This window comes from Schistocerca gregaria, chromosome 7 (assembly GCF_023897955.1).
Source record: "Schistocerca gregaria isolate iqSchGreg1 chromosome 7, iqSchGreg1.2, whole genome shotgun sequence".
Lineage (NCBI taxonomy): Eukaryota > Metazoa > Arthropoda > Insecta > Orthoptera > Acrididae > Schistocerca > Schistocerca gregaria.
The window spans coordinates 407,747,106-407,765,138 of NC_064926.1; the positions used below are offsets into that span (position 1 = coordinate 407,747,106).

Here is an 18,033-nt window from a genome sequence, read left to right on the forward strand (position 1 = left end):
GTTGAACGCCGAACAAAAAGCAAACCGTGTGGCTGTTTGCCCGAAGCACCCGATGCATTTCAGCGATGACGGCCACACGCTCCTTGAGCACATTGTTGCAGGCGGCAAAAGCTGTAACCAGTACTGGGAACTTGAGTGAAAGCGTCCACAATCTCACTGTCTCAATAGGTGCTAGGGCAAGCCATGTGCTGGGAAGGTCACGCGCATCGTGTTCTTTTTTTACCGGGAGGCATTCCGTCTTCCAAGCAACCTGGTTCTTCCAAGCAACCTGGTGTATCCATCAACGAGGAACGGTACATCGCTGCACGGGACAGATTACGGTGTGCAGTTTAGGCGAAACATCCGGGAACACTGCGGAAACAGGTGCTGCTGTTTCACGATAACGCACTTCTCCATATCACAGATGTCGTTGGGCAGAATTTACGTCAACTCAAGTGTGAACACTTCAGCGGCCACCATGTGGTTCTTGTTTCTCGTCATATGTTTACCACGCCGCTGGTCCTCTAGAAACTCCTTGAATGATCGACCTTTCGGACTAGGATGTGCCGCAGTCAGTTACGGGCCTCTTCACGCTGCTGGACACCATGGTTGCTTCCTGATTCTGAACTGTACGGCCTTCGAACGGAAACTTTTGATCGCCTCTTTCACGAATTGTGATCACTAAACAAAAGATCAGTTGTACATATTAATGGAGGCTACAGCAAGTAGACTAATTTTTGACCCCAGTTTATTTAAGTTATAATGGTGGCCTCAAATTGGACGTTACTGAATATAAGAGAGACTCAAAATAGCATCAAACGATTAACTTTACAGTGCAAGCAGAGCTTACATAGGCAGAGACGAAAATGAACTAAAAGCATACAACCGAACTTCAAAGTCTCGATATCACCGGAACTACCAATACAGCCCGTTCAGCAGCTGGGTACAAGTCTTCATACAGTAACAAATTCACCAAGGTCGAAATATTCAGGCCTTGAAGACCCGGCTTTGAGTCGAAATCCAGTGTCGAACAGATCCTGAACTGTTGCACACCGAAAGTATTTACGATTGCGACTAATACTTAAGCCCAAGAAGCTCTCTGAGTAAACAGTACCTTATCAGAACCAACCTCAACGACCAGAAGACGAAGACGAAAGTCCCTAAGCTCTGCTCAGCCTGCCTATTCACAAATCTCGTCATGCGAATATTACGTTATGCTATACAGCAGCTTACGACTCGGCCACAGTTTGCTGGATTCGACATATTATCACAATTAATTTTGGCTTATTAAAAACGTCATACCACATTACTCAATTTTCACTGCACCAATAAGAACAGACTTTATGCAATTTTACACAAAACAAACGGAAATGGAGTAAAACTAATCAACAGAAAAACGTTACTGACTACTTTACGGCAATTCTACGTTAGTCAAGTAACGATACTGGATATACGCTGCTTGACAGCTGCCAAGGAACACAGATATCGTTGGACAGGAATAATCTAAGATAATGGTGCACGACATTAAACAAATTATGTGTGTAATATAGGTGTAATGGTATATTTGTAACCGAAAGTATTACGGATTTTACCACATGGGACAACAGGATAACCAAATAACGTTCCTGTTTGAAACAGATCAGACTCCCAACATAACGCCTAATATCGGACTCTCGGATACTAACACACATTTTACACCTGTTATCTACCAAACTGTTGAGGAGTATTTGGAGCGTATTGTCCCCTTCTGTCTCCAGGTGGTTTTGAGTTCTTTCCCGGATCGGGTCGGGAGTGTCCGTTGAGAAGTACGTACTAAAAGCATACCAGGCATACTCAACAGCGTTTACGTCCGGGGAGTATGCAGGCAACGCATAGCTTCAATATCTTCATATTTTCCAGAGCGCCCGACGCTTTAGCAATGCTGTTTGATCGAGCGTTGTCGTCCATAAAGAGGAAGCCTGGACATACAGCACCCCTATAAAGTCGGACGTGATCCATAACAATCATCCTGCAGTACCGCGTTTCCATCACGTTACTTCGCGCAACGATGTGAAGCGGTGTTTTTCCATTGTGCATTATGCCTGTCCACACGATAACACCTATGCCATGTCAGTGCTGTTCATGAACTTTCTGTTGTGTCTAACGTGCTCCTCTCTGTCTCCACACGAACTGGTGTCGAGTATCACTTGCCACAATGAAGCAGGATTCGTCGGAGTGGTCATTTTGGACCACTGCAGATAACCACAACCTACGTGCTCCATAAACTAACGAATTATTTCTCGACGATGGCGTGATTGAAGTGGGATGCTTTTAACAGCCTTCTGGTCATGCTAACCAGTCTCATTCAATCGCCGATAAATAGTTTTGGCACAAACAGTCTTACCGGCAGCGGTTGCAAGGTCTGCAGCGATCTACCTAGGTGTGAGATACCTGTTCCCTTTCGCTACTAGGGGTCATATACACTCCTGGAACTGGAAAAAAGAACACATTGACACCGGTGTGTCAGACCCGCCATACTTCCTCCGGACACTGCGAGAGGGCTGTACAAGCAATGATCACACGCACGGCACAGCGGACACACCAGGAACCGCGGTCTTGGCCGTCGAATGGCGCTAGCTGCGCAGCATTTGTGCACCGCCGCCGTCAGTGTCAGCCAGTTTGCCGTGGCATACGGAGCTCCATCGCAGTCTTTAACACTGGTAGCATGACGCGACAGCGTGGACGTGAACCGTATGTGCAGTTGACGGACTTTGAGTGAGGGCGTATAGTGGGCATGCGGGAGGCCGGGTGGACGTACCGCCGAATCGCTCAACACGTGTGGCGTGAGGTCTCCACAGTACATCGATGTTGTCGCCAGTGGTCGGCGGAAGCTGCACGTGCCCGTCGACCTGGGACCGGACCGCAGCGACGCACGGATGCATGCCAAGACCGTAGGATCCTACGCAGTGCCATAGGGGACCGCACCGCCACTTCCCAGCAAATTAGGGACACTGTTGCTCCTGGGGTATTAGCGAGGACCATTCGCAAATGTCTCCATGAAGCTGGGCTACGGTCCCGCACACCGGTAGGCCGTCTTCCGCTCACGCCCCAACATCGTGCAGCCCGCCTGCAGTGGTGTCGCGACAGGCGTGAATGGAGGGACGAATGGAGACGTGTCGTCTTCAGCGATGAGAGTCGCTTCTGCCTTGGTGCCAATGTTGGTAGCATGCGTGTTTGGCGCCGTGCAGGTGAGCGCCACAATCAGGACTGCATACGATCGAGGCACACAGGGCCAACACCCGGCATCATGGTGTGGGGAGCGATCTCCTACACTGGCCGTACACCTCTGGTGATCGTCGAGGGGACACTGAATAGTGCACGGTACATCCAAACCGTCATCGAACCCATCGTTCTACCATTCCTAGACCGGCAAGGGAACTTGCTGTTCCAACAGGACAATGCATGTCCGCATGTATCCCGTGCCACCCAACGTGCTCTAGAAGGTGTAAGTCAACTACCCTGGCCAGCAAGATCTCCGGAACTGTCCCCCATTGAGCATGTTTGGGACTGGATGAAGCGTCGTCTCACGCGGTCTGCACGTCCAGCACGAACGCTGGTCCAACTGAGGCGCCAGGTGGAAATGGCATGGCAAGCCGTTCCACAGGACTACATCCAGCATCTCTACGATCGTCTCCATGGGAAAATTGCAGCCTGCATTGCTGGGATAGGTGGATATACACTGTACTAGTGTCGACATTGTGCATGCTCTGTTGCCTGTGTCTATGTGCCTGTGGTTCTGTCAGTGTGATCATGTGATGTATCTGACCCCAGGAATGTGTCAATAAAGTTTCCCCTTCCTGGGAAAATGAATTCGCGGTGTTCTTATTTCAATTTCCAGGAGTATAGATCCTCTTTGCGGTATGGTCCATCTACGACCACCTGCATGCTTTCGTGTAGCACTTCCAAGTTCGGTGGCCTTTTTTAATCGTGACATGATATTTTGAGACGCATCCATTACCACAGAAGTGACACTCTGACTGGCTTGGAATGGTCCAGGTTGTTCTTCCACGTCTGTAAGCACTCAAATGATGTTTTACCAACATGTTGCTATACCACTCGGAATGTCACCGTAAACGGTTCCACTACAGCCTTCGTCAAACACCGAACTACATGATGTATCGAATGTATACTGAGCTTATGTGCACAGGCTTCGCGCAGTTAACACGTCCGAACCTCTACATTTCCTTTTACTGTCATTAATCGGGTGTTCCGTAGCAGTGGTCGCTTGTCTTCTAGCAACTAGCTTTCGTTCGTTAGGAGTTGTCAGTCGTTCCTAAGCAACTGTCAAGAAGTATATTAAGCTAGCACATGTCATTAAATAAGCTGATTGATTGTAAGATAATGGAACAACTCTCTCATGCTGGTGATAATCCTTTGTGGAATGCTGTTTAACTTATTCAATAAATTATTTGTAAGTGGTAATTCTATTTGCCAGTTTTTGGTTTTACAATAATAGGCGTATAGTCATTCCCTAGCTGACATACAGGGTCACTTAGGGTGTCTTTACTATTTTTTACTGATTTTAACACAAATTTCTCGTGTACATAAATGTTAACAATTTCGTTAGTAAAAATTTTATACACATGGTAATAATCTTAATGAGTTCATCTCACTCTAACGAATCCGAGACTGCCTTTAGATTCTTGTAGTGTGTGTATAAATAGTTTTGATGTGTCTAGTGAATACATTAGGTTTTCATTGCAACATATTCAGTTTCTGGGACATCTTGCCTAACTTACTCAAGCAGGCAGTGGCCCATTCTCCCCCTACCATTCCGGAACTTCCAAATAGTACAGACGCTGTAACACGTCAAAAGGCGCTGCCCTCGCAGCAGTAGCCGAGTCGCTCTGCCGAGCAGCAGGTCTGAACATATCACGGCAAGTTGCCAGATACACAGAGCTCAACCAATTACTCAGCACACATGCTGCTCCTCTTACCACAAGCGCTTGATTTTGGCGGCCTATTTATCTGTAGCTACATCTAGTGATATCTTCCATTTGTCTACCTGTAAAGTCGCGTATCTGAGATTTTCTACTACTGTGTCTATTCTGATACAACTACGCTAAGGCACTTTTATTGCTGCTAGTAAACAACGGAATATTTAATTTTCTGATGCTGTGTTTGTTATTGAAATTGCTATTTTTTCGTGCATTAGGCTGTTTGAACAATATTCATATCACTGTCTGAACATCATAAATAACTAATTTTGATTACTGCTCCTCTTTTGCATTTCGTATTATTTTACTGATAACAGGTGGTACCATGGGGATTTCGGAAGTTGCTGAACTGGGTGGCCACAGAGTACGAGGGATACCCCATCATTGTAACGGAGAATGGTTACGCCGACACCGGAGAACTCGATGACCAAGGGCGCATCAGCTACTATGGAGTGAGTATATACCACCTGAATTTTCTGTCAAATGTGTGTCAACATCCATTTATCTCAGCAACAGATGTATTAACCAATATCGCCGACCGCTATGGCCGAGTGGTTCTAGGCACTTCAGTCTGCAACCACGCTGCTGCGACGGTCGCAGGTTCGAATCCAGCCTCGGTCATGGAGGTGTGTGATGTCCTTACGTTAGTTAAGTTTAAGTATCCTAAGTCTAGGGGACTGATGCCCTCAGATGTTAAGCCCCATAGTGCTTAACGCCATTTGAACAATATTAACCAGTATCGAATTTTTTCTAGAGACCAGCACTAGTTCCGACTGACCCTTTCATGAATCTAAAACTATTCCTTCACCAGAAGCAACAATCAACCTCCTGGTTTCTTATGGAAAAAAATGGTATCTGGATACAAATTAAGCTGGTTAAGTAGCAAAGGTGCAAGCACACTAAAAGTGTACTATCGCGGTAGCAAATATTCAACAATGAATTAAGTCTACTCAAAACCTGTATTATCATACAAACTGTTTATGTAACAAAGTAATGGATAATTGTCACTCGACACAAAATTTCACAAATTGAACACACAATGAATTTTCGGATAAAGAAGTTCTAGAATATTAAATTAGCACAGCGGTATTTTTTGCATTCAAGAAATCCAACATTATCTGGCTGTGTATTACCAAAAAAAATGAACTAATTATGCTGGAAGAAAATGTCCTCATGTTAAAGCCACACACTATACGTTTCTGTATGAAATTCATCCCAAATTTACTTCCCACTTTGGAAATAAAAAACTGTATACCCACAAACTACGATCCAATTTAAACTCGTATGCTAACCTTTGGCTAAGCAGAACCTAATTTGAAGTGAACTGTAACTGGTCTGAATACAAAATGTGTTTGTATTAGACACACAACTGAAGTAAAACAATTATCTGGCCCAATCAAATTATCCACTCACCTCGCGTACTGTCAACATCGTTGCACGTTTCTCGAAAGCGCAACAGCAAACATCAAGCAGGCAGCGGCTAAGTTAGATATCTTTTTTAAATAAAATTTCCGAACTAAATTCAAACTGTTACATACCGTATGGCCCAGTGTGGTAATGCGTAACAATAAACCTTCTTTCAACAGTGGAATGGGGAAAACAAGTATTCCTATGAAATGATATTCCAAGGCAACGACTGTAGAATGAAGTATGTATTCAAAAAGACAGAACTAAATTTCCCATGATCATCACACGTAACGTTCGTCTGTACAATACTATGCTTAAAAGAATGAATAATGATTCTATAAAGGTACTATGTTAACAGTGAATTTCTATAAAAACCAAACAGCTCAGTCAGTCGACATCCTACTGCATGACTCAGGGTTGAGGGGTAGCATTTCTCTCAACTCTGAGCAAGTTAACAAGATGGCAATAATTATTTCGACAAACTATGCGCACAATTCTGCAGTCTTATCTCATACTTCTTCTGTTCAAGAAAATAGCATTCTTATAGATTTATGTTCTTTTAGGTCTCCAATATATGCATCATATTCATCCTTGCTGTCCTTTTCAATAAATTTCCATCCAACACATCAAATCGCAAGTTAACACAGCACTGCTGAATAGGTTCAGCACATATTTCACTTCAACTAATAATGTATCAGACACAGCACAGACAAAGACTGTGCCACAACGAGACCAAATATGGTTTAACGGCAACATAACTTACTCTCTCTCTCTCTCTCTCTCTCTCTCTCTCTCTCTCTCTCTCTCTCTCTCTCTGAGATGCACATCGATAACTTGTAAAAATGAAAAAGACATGTCCAGTTTACAGTGCAATGCACTATTGTTGACAGTATGCCGCTGGAAAATAGTATATAGCGTAAATGGGAGATTTAGTGTACTTGTGCTAAACTCTTTATGTGTGTGTGTTTGTGTGTACAGTTACACTGACTGACACCCAGTGCAAAATGGTGAACAATTAATTTCATAAGTCTAATATAATAAGAGCCATGAAGAGGAACACATTATTTATGTTTATTATGTGGACGTGGCCGCTTCATGGACGCTGTTCCCGCCTCTCTAACCTATTCACTGAGTGGAGACCACAGATCAACAGACTTGGAAACAACAACTTAATCGAAATTTTTACAGTATCGGTTACATTTCTCAATATGCTTAAGACAAAAGTCGTCCTGATGCTCTACATGCTGTTTACTTTAGACACAGAAACCCACATAAACTAATGTGATGGAAAGGGGATGAGGCAGGCCCAGAGCAGATGAAAATAAATTTAACGGGGCAAAATGTAGTTTTCTATTAATTGTTTCGAAGTGCTTTTGGCCTAATCTGGGGGGGGGGGGGGGGGGGTCCCAATGAGGAAAATTCCGCTTACTTCTTTCGTCAGAGTATTTGTATCACCAGTCATTCAAAGCTTGAATATGCGTGTTTCAGATATAAGCAAGTGTTGTTCCGACTCCAGTATACTCCGCATGGAAACATCATATGAATTTTTTTTGTAAAGGTATCCATGACCTTTGTAGCTTGGACCGAATTATGAAATAAGAAATCGTCTACAAGTCTTCTTAAGAAGAACCAAAGTAAATGAAAAAAGAATACATCAAGTAAAGTCAATCATTTTTGGTTTCTCTTTTTTATACAACTAATTGGTGTATTGCTATACATCCGAATAATCCATTTATGTGACGTGGAGAAAATAAGCTATTTCCCTACATAATTAGTAACTATTGTTTCCATTGAGTATATTTGGATTCCTCCGACCTCTGTTGGTTTAAAATTTTTCTAAGTTGCCTTTGAAAATATTTCTGATCGGCGATAAATTAATTTATCTATACTATTCATATTTTGCTAGAGGACAACGCATTGCTAAGATATCTGCAGATCTGCATGTTTTATAATAATAATTTCACATGATTTCATCTCGATTAAGATGTCTATCGTCCAAAGTATACTACTTTAACTCTTATATGACGTTGACCTAGTCAATTTTCCTACTAGACAACACCTGTATTTACCCATTTTTCACGTACTTTATATTTTTCTTTTCTTAAAATTGCTATTTGTCAACTCTACATTCAGTCGTTTTCTTTGTGTTCATAGCTTCCTCTTACTGTTTAAAATTAGTATTGCTCTACATTTTAATTTAATGGAACAAAGAACGACGAAAAAAGTGTCGCATGATACCACGCTCATCGTCAACAAGAAAATTAAAATAATTCTGCATATGTCCAAAGTTTTCTGTTTTGAATTATGTGAACGATCTAGGTATGCACGAAGAGAACAGACATTATTAGCTGTTGACCTGTACAAGAATAAAGGCAGCAGATCTATTAATAACACAAAATAGTTATTAGTAATAGGACAAAGAAAACATTATCAGGGACACACAGAAAAATTTTAAATTTACAAGTTTAGCTTAACGCCCATTGCTTTCCTCGTGTAAACTGTACGGTCCTGCAGAGATTCTTCTTCGTCTTCATTTAATGTAATTTTTTGTTGTTGACAAATTTCAATTCCTTGTAAATTTTCACGCTAATTCAGGTCATATAAGTATGGTCTTTTCCGAATGTACTTCTGACCTAAAAGGGATTCTGGTACCTCAAATCTAAAATTTTAGTTAATCATGCCCTTAGCGTTCTTGTGGAGACATTTCCACAGCAACTTTCATCTCGTAACAAACAATTTTTTATATCTAACCGACAAGTGAAATACCAAACTTTGTAAATTTACTTTGAAACTTTTTTAATGTAACGAAATAATTTCTTATATCTTAGGGGTTCAATTTCCAGAAACACTGAAACACATATTTTTCTATTTCTAACTGAGAAGTCGAATACCCACTGTCATAGGTGTAGCTTTAATACTCCTAACTTTCACCAACTGTTTTACACCCTTAGTAGTTGAATTTCCAAAAATGCTGGAACATATTTTTTTTTAATTTCTGATTGTAAAGCAAAAAATTGCAGTTTTTGTAGTTCTAATTTCAAAATTTCTTTAACTGTGACAAACTTTCTAAAAGCCTTTCATCCCCAATTTCACCCCCTTAGGAATGGAATTTCGAACAATTCTTTCTTAAACAACACCTACAATATAAGACCCACACTCTCTTCCAAACTTCAAGTTTGTGTCCATATCGGCTTGAACTGGGTGGTGAGGAGTCATTGAATCAATCTGACCCTATTTCACCCCCTTAGGAGTTGCATTTTCAGGAGCACTGAGAGACGTATTTTATCTCTAACTGAGATACAGCTTTAAACGCGATTTTGCAATGAAATATTTTTGCAAAAAGTTTCATCTCCTACTTTAACCTCTTACGGGCTTAATTTCCAAAAACAGTGACATGTGCATGTTTTATTCCTAACAGACAAGTCAAATACAAATTTTCATAGATTTACCTTCAAAAACTTTAGCACAATGAAATATTTCCATGTTGTTGTTGTGGTCTTCAGTCCCGAGACTGGTTTGATGCAGCTCTCCATGCTACTCTATTCTGTGCAAGCTTCTTCATCTCCCAGTACCTACTGCAACCTACATCCTTCTGAATCGGCTTAGTGTATTCATCTCTTGGTCTCCCTCTGCGATTTTTACCCTCCACGCTGCCCTCCAATACTAAATTGGTGATCCCTTGTTGCCTCAGGACGTGTCCTACCAACCGATCACTTCCTCTACTGTAGTTGCGTCGCAGATTCGTCTTCTTCCCAATTCTGTTCAGTATTTCCTGATTAGTTAGTGATCTACCTATCTAATATTCAGCATTCCTTTGTAGCACCACACTTCGAAAGCTTCTACTCTCTTCTCGTCAAAACTATTTATCGTCCATATTTCACTTCCATACACAGCGACATTCCATACAAATTCTTTCAGAAAAGACTTCCTGACACTTAAATCTATACTCGATGTTTACAAATTTCTCTTCTTCAGAAACGCTTTCCTTGCCATCCTCTCTACTTCGACCATCATCAGTTATTTTGCTCCACAAATAGCAAAACTCTTTACTACTTTAAGTGTCTCATTTCCTAATCTAATTCCCTTAGCATCACCCGACTTAATTCGACTACATTCCATTATCCTTGTTTTGCTTTTGTTGATGTTCATCTTATATCCTCCTTTCAAAACACTGTCCATTCCGTTCAACTGCTCTTCCAAGTCGTTTGCTGTCTCTGACAGAATAACAATGTCATCGGCGAACCTCAAAGATTTTATTTCTTGTCCATGGATTTTAATACCTACTCCGAATTTTTCTTTTGTTTCTTTTACTGCTTGCTCAATATACAGATTGAATAAGATAGGGGAGAGGCTACAACCCTGTCTCACTCCCTTCCCAACCGCTGCTTCCCTTTCATGTCCCTCGACTCTTATAACTGCCATCTGGTTTCTGTACAAATTGTAAATAGCCTTTCGCTCCCTGTGTTTTACCCCTGCCACCTTTAGAATTTGAAAGAGAGTATTCCAGTCAACATTGTCAAAAGCTTTCTCTAAGTCTACAAATGCTAGAAACGTAGGTTTGCCTTTCCTTAATCTTTCTTCTAAGATAAGTCGTAAGGTCAGTATTGCCTCAAGTGTTCCAGTATTTCTACGGAATCCAAACTGATCTACCCCGAGGTCAGCTTCTACTAGTTTTTCATTCGTCTGTAAATATTTCCATAAAAGTTTAAATCCCCCATTTCACCCCATAGGGGTTCTACCTCAAAAAAAACTAAAACACGTATTTTTTATTTGTAACCGAGAAGTCCAATACCAATGTTCACAGATGTAGATTTTTTAATTACTTTAGTCGTTCTTCAGTAATGACACATTTTCAAGAAAACTTTCACTCAGAATTTATCCCCACAGGGTTTAATTCCCACAAATACTGAAAAATATATTTCTTTATTTCTCACCAAGAAACCAAATAGCAATTTTCGTAAGTCCAGATTGAAAATTGCCTTAATAGCAACATTTTGCAAAAAAGCCCTTCATCCGATATTTCACACCCCTTGGGGATGGAATTTCGAAACGACGCTCGCAGTAAGAGATCCACACCTTCGCCAGATTTGAAGTCAGGCAGTTAGTCAGCCAGTGAGTTAGGAAACAGCTTTTTATACACAGAGATGAATAATATTCCCACACAAATTTGTAAAAAGCAACTATTAGAGGTGAAATTCTCCTGCGAGTAGACAGTTTTCAAAACATGAATATTTTAATATATTTATATGTGTATCAATCACATTATATTTTGCATTTAAATAAAATTCTGATTTTATTGAGAAGTTTATTCGAATTTATGTATCCGAAGGTACGATACAGCATCGTTTGAAGCAATTACAAGAAATATTTAATGCACTGGAAAGAAAGGTTCAAACTGGAAAATTACGTATTCATTATTATTTCATGGACGATGACTATATTGAAGACATTAACTATTCGTCACGTTATTTGTAATTACCGCCTAGCTGACAGCCTTGTACAGTCACCAGACTACCTTTCTGAGGCAATGGTCGTCAACCAACTTCGATTAATTCTCAGCTGGTTATAAAGCACATAAGATAAAGTGACTAAAGTTTCATACTAGCTACCAACGCGTCCGTACATTTCTGAATGCCAAATACTCGTTTCAAAGGCGTGTATCGTGATGGAACGACTACTTCACAGTCTGTTTCCAGATTTTGCACAACTGTTGGAAATATTTTACTGTCTTTGTTTCAGAGTTACCTGGCTGAAATGCTTAAAGCTATCAACGAAGATGGAGTGAATGTCTTTGGTTACATGGCGTGGAGCATCATCGACAACATAGAATGGGCTTCTGGATATGCGTAAGTCACACACGTTTCGCTTTGTTTACTCATGAGGAACCTCTGAAAGTTCGACATTGAAATACTGCTTTGAAAAACATTTAGAATTCATTGTTGCTGTTGGACCTGGTCTCGTTTGAATGTTGTGGACGTATAAAGAGGGTAATGTGTATAAGTACAGATATTGCTGTTGGTGACTGGGGTTGGTATACTGAACAATATTACATCAGTAGTTACGTCATTTGCTGACTGATAATTGTGGTTATTACAAATTGTTTAGGTTGGATAGTATCTCCAAGTACCTGTGACAAGAGCAAGCCACCAATGCTTATTTTCCTCTAAGGAACAGGTCAGGTGTTGAAGTGTAGAGGCGTGAACACAAATGGGTTAGTCTATTCCGGCAAGCATGGTCCAGTTTGTGGTGAAATTACTGTTGTGCAGAAAACATCACGTAGTGTCTGTAACATGTTTGTGGGAAGGCTGTTCGTTGCAGGCAAAAGACAAGCAACACACAAATGTGTGTACATGATAGGGAAAGAGTTACAAAAATATGCTCTGATACCCGTTACACAGTGTGTGTGTGTGGGGGGGGGGGGGGGATGTTATATTGCTGTATTTATATACCCATATCATTGAATTCCGGAAAAGAGAAAAATGTTGACGTGTTTTCAATCTCTGGCATTAGTGACATATATAGCTCCATTTAAAAATTCCATTCACGACTTGCAAATGACTTATTGTGCTGGCTTTTCTGCTTCTAATGTATTTTCTAATCGCTAGGAACGAAAATCTTAGATCTTACTGTGGCAAACGAGAAAGCCAGCTTCAGATGAGGCCATGTGTAAGTTCCGAACGGTGCATCTAACCTTGCTCTTGAACACTTTATATCCCCGCAAACACAAACACATACTAACACTCTCTCTCTCTCTCTCTCTCTCTCACACACACGCACACACACACACACACACACACACACACACACACACACACACACACACACACACACTCCCTCTGAAATATTAATCTTGACACTTCCATTACCAAACTGTCGATTTCCGGATGCCTCAGGAGTGTCCTATCAACCGAACCATTCAGTAAGTCAAATTGTGTCACTTTTTTGTTTGTTTCGCAATTCGATTCAGTATCTCCTTACTAGTTATTCGATCCACCCATATAATTTTATACTTTCATCTGTATAGTCACAATTATTAAGATCCTTAATTTTTCTGCATGTCGGTACTTATTCTCGTCAACTTTTCAAATCCTTCCAAGGCTACATTCCATACCGTAATGTACGGAGGCCTTTAAGCATTAGTGAATGATGAAACTGCTAAATTTTAAGGTATAGCCCGCTATGGTAGTACTGCATAGTAAATATCTCGCTATAATGACTGATACATGGTTGCTGGAAGAGGTACTTCTATTCTCTTAGTAACGTCTAATTTCAGCAATAAATGTCGCTAATCTTTACTCGCTGCTTGAAGAATTGTAATTTCTTCCACGAACTGATATTCATCCAATTCCGATTTTTTACAAATGACCGTCACTCCCGATGAAGCATGAGAAAAGATATCCCAGTTCTTTCATATATCCACTACCGATACAATAAAACCATTTTAATGTCTCACCGACCAACTTACACTGACCTTTAATTTCTCTTCGCATCCAAATGTCTCCCTTTCTCATAGCTAATGAGTCAATATTTCTTCAACGCACAGTAACACACTTTCAGAACCACACTGACGACGCCTTCATTAATCTGTTTTGTCTAGTTGTAAAGTCGAGCATCAGCACTCTCATAGTTCAAAAGTAATTTTCTTTGTACCCCTCCACTCAACAGCACATTTACTAAATTTTTCGTGATCACCCCAGAAAGCCATCAAACTGGGAAGACCAAAACGAAATTCAAAATTCAATGTTACCAGAAATTGAACTAAACTCCGCCATCGTCCTGTGAAGACCCTACGATGTGTCATATTCTCCGATTAGCGTTATTTGAATGCTGTGTGAAGGCACAAAGGATCTTTACAAAGCTCTCTCCGTCGGTATGCGGACTTAGAATCCGCTGCTGCCTATTCAAGAAGCTCCTCAATTGACCTTTCGAGTCAAAGTGCAGTCAGCCCACCAAGGAAACAAATCGGGACTGGAACCCGGATCCTCTGCAAGACACACGTTGAAGGCTTTGCTTTGAATGTGAAACACATACGGAGTGACAGTGATTTATATGATACAAAATCACCAAAACTTCTAAACTGTTTGCATTAGGACGTTCAAATTGCACTGTTGGCCTCGGTGTATGATGGGAATTATTATGCGCATGCGAATGCAATTTTCTGTTGTCGGCCATCTGCTCGTGGAAATTTAACGGTACAGCGTGCCCGAGCGTATAGCGCATGTGAAGGCTTCCTATGGGAAAAATAATAGCCAAACTGCGGCTCAGAGATATTTGCTACCGAGTTCTAAATGAAGACAACAGGTCCAAGTGTGCTTAAAATCAAGAATTTGATTCGGAAATTTGAGAGAACTGGTAATGTTCATGATAACAGTGTGGGAAATATCGGACGCCCAAAATGGGTGAAAACGCCTGAAAACATCTAGAAAACACGCGTTGTGTTTCAAACTAGCGGAAATCGATCGGACGAGCTGCACAACAGGTGGTAATCAACCGGGAGACACTGCAGCAAATTGTTGTTGAAGACCTTCATATCTTCCCATACAAAATTGAAACCCATCAGCCATTAAGCTCCAGGGCCATGGAACAGCGATTGTGTTTCGCGAAAATTGTCAACAGATTTGACGAACAGGACCTTGACGTCAGTATGGTTCACTTGGATCTGTTCGTGAATAAGCAAAATTGGCTCATTTGCGGGACTGAGAAGCCGCACTTCGCGATAGATGAGTTTCTTCATTCTCGACGGGTGACTATGCGGTGTGTAGTATCGAGTCACGGAATGGTCGCTGCGATATTCCTTGAGGCCACAATGACTATCGAACGGTACATGGACGTTTTGGAAGATGGTTTCATCCTCATTATTCGAAGTGACCCTGATTTCGACAACATGTGGCTCATGCGAGACGGAGCTCGACCATTCCAAGGAGGAAAGTGTTTGATGTTACGGATGGGCACTTTGGGGACCTGGAGAAGCCTCTGGGGTACCCACAGACTTCTGGCATGGTGCCCGATTGGCCACCATATTGGCTGCCACTCATACCGAACATGTCATAACCTAAATCACAATATCTGTAGTGACGTTTACATGTTGTACAAACTGTGTGCACGCCTTACTTTGTAACTAATTTAACTTTTTCCCCAATAGATCAATAACTGTCACCCTTTACGTCAATCACATTGGATTTGATAATTTCATTGTACTGTTGAGAAGTAATGCTTATACTTCAACAACACTATACACAATTGGCAGTCGTTACATGAGAACATGCTACGTCAATTCCGGTGTGTCAGTAGTGGAGCAGTTAGGTATAAAAAGTAATAAGTTTTACGTCATTGGGATCATTGCCACGAGGTGTTCCATTTAGTTGTGTTGTACTGATTCTTTTGAAACTGTGTTGTTTTAGATATCCAGTAAAGGGTGAACGTACAACGTAGCAACTTCTATGTTGGTCAATACGACTGTGGCATTACTTCATGTATTACCTGTTCAAATAATAGCTCATTAATGAATCTACCAATCTTGTAGACCTGATAGTCGAACACGTCGATTTCACCGCATGTCCTCCTGTACATTTTTTATTCGTTAAATTTCAGACATGGATTACACACAAAAGCACAGTTTTAATCGTAAATGACCAATGTTGGTGTTAGAATAGATACTTCTTTGTATTTTAAAGCAATTTAGTTTCGTTTTCAGAGTTACAATTTTCGTACCTCCCCTGTCGGAACCTCGATGACTGTAAACGCTTCTAAGAACTTTATACATTAATACGTTAATGCCAGTGTATCCGTGATATTGTCTGTCAGTAAGTTGACTTTTATTCTGTGCCATCAGCATAGAGTGAGCTGTTATGTACTCTTTTTTTAATGTTGCCTTCTTTGGTTGTTCATAGGGTGAGGTTTGGCCTCTACCAGGTGGACTTCAACAGCACAGACCGGACGAGGACCCCCAAGGCGTCGGCGAGTTTTATGGGAGACATTTACAGAAACAGGACTGTCCCTGAGGAGTACTTCCAGTAGCCGTTGATGTTTTACGATGAGCTCTGTATTGTGTCACCTGTCATCTGCATAATAAGTATTCGAAGAAACTACTGATATAATCTGATTTTCTTTCTTGACATAAATTCACTTTATTTGTATACAATCCTAGCTAACAGAACCATCAGCATAATGCGAAATATCCTGTCATCCATTATATATTATTTTTTATTAAATCATTACAGAGTGAGTTTATTCTCTTGCGTTTCAGTAAAAATAAACGTATATATTTCTTTGTATGTGACTAGCTGATTCATAAATCATCTTCAGAACAGTAATACATATCTGCAGAATTCAACTTTTGGCATAGATAAAGGATTTTAAACATGGCTGAAACAGCAACTGTTGAAATTCTTCACGGTAAATAATGACAGCCAAAACAGGTGCAGGATAAAGATTTATAAAACATTCTTGGCCAAGGTTTCGGTATATATAAATATACCTTCATCAGAAGTAAAATACACTAAATTCACATCCTGAAATGGAGATTAATAAAACAATTGTGCCATAGGCGTCGTCAGTAGTTAAAACATAGGTGAAGTACTGATGGTAAGGTGTGCTCGCATTGACCCTCTCACCATAATTATGTAGTATAAATGGAGATGATGTTTTAACTACTGACGACACCTTTGGCACAATTGTTTTATGAATCTCCATTGCAGGATGTGGTTTTAGTGTATTTTACTTCTGATGAAGGTATATTTATATATACCGAAACCGTGATCAAGAATTCTTAATAAATTTTATCCTGCAACTGTTTTGACTATCATCATTTTCCGTGAATAGATAAAAGATGTAGTTCGCCATTGCAGCTTGCTCCACAACTTTGTCTGCAGCATTTTTCAAACTCTTAATTTACTGATACTGTAACTTCACACATACTAAATTAACTCAGCTTCTACATTTTTTTCGTTCCTTTTTTCGAGTACTTTCTGGTTATTGCGATTTATTATCTTAGTGCCACATTATCTACCTAATGCTAATCCTGATTTCTCTGACATGGCATTTCAAAGTTAATAACTTTGCCGTCAGGATTTGTCGTGAAGTTGGAATCCTTCTTGATGTTACTACGTAGTATGTGGCTTAATATAAGTGGTATTTGTCCTCACCATCAGCTAGATGTGAAATCCCTTTCCATAATATATTAAAACTGTGGCATTACGTAATGTGTTACGTTACGCACAAAGTCCGCAACGTGACGTAAGACAACATCACTGTAATGACGAAAGTGACACCTAGACTACTGACTGTTCCTTCGATTCAATATAATGGCAAATCGGAAGAAAATATTACGCGACAATGAAACGAATTTATTAAAGATCAGAACAGTCTACAAATCTTACAGGGAGGTCGACGCTGGGATGTCTATGAACAGCTAGTAAGAGGTGAAATATGGGAGATGGCTTATTAAAGAGGTAAGTAATATAGCAAACGTGGAATGAAAAGGCGATGAGATTGTCACGTTGTTAGTAACCGAGACTAGAGGAGGCACAAAGTATTGCAGTGACGTAGAAACAGATCATAGCCTATGCTATGACCGCCAGATCAAGCGAGAGCAGGATCTCTGTAATATTACTCCTCAGTAAACAGCCCACGTCCGAGCAAATACAGGAGGCTACTAATCCTACGCAAAGGT

At 40.7% G+C, this 18,033-nt stretch overlaps 1 protein-coding gene across 1 annotated transcript in view; it reads left to right on the top strand.

The window, feature by feature from the left end:
* Positions 1–16,529, top strand: part of LOC126282414 (myrosinase 1-like) — an 87,839-nt gene extending 71,310 nt beyond the window's left edge. Inside the window, exons 9-11 of the mRNA XM_049982071.1 lie at positions 5,273–5,407; positions 12,102–12,208; positions 16,253–16,529. Coding sequence (XP_049838028.1) covers positions 5,273–5,407; positions 12,102–12,208; positions 16,253–16,379 — 369 coding nt within the window. The 3' untranslated portion in view covers positions 16,380–16,529. The remainder of the gene's footprint in view (positions 1–5,272; positions 5,408–12,101; positions 12,209–16,252) is intronic.
* The last annotated feature ends 1,504 nt before the right edge of the window (positions 16,530–18,033 follow it).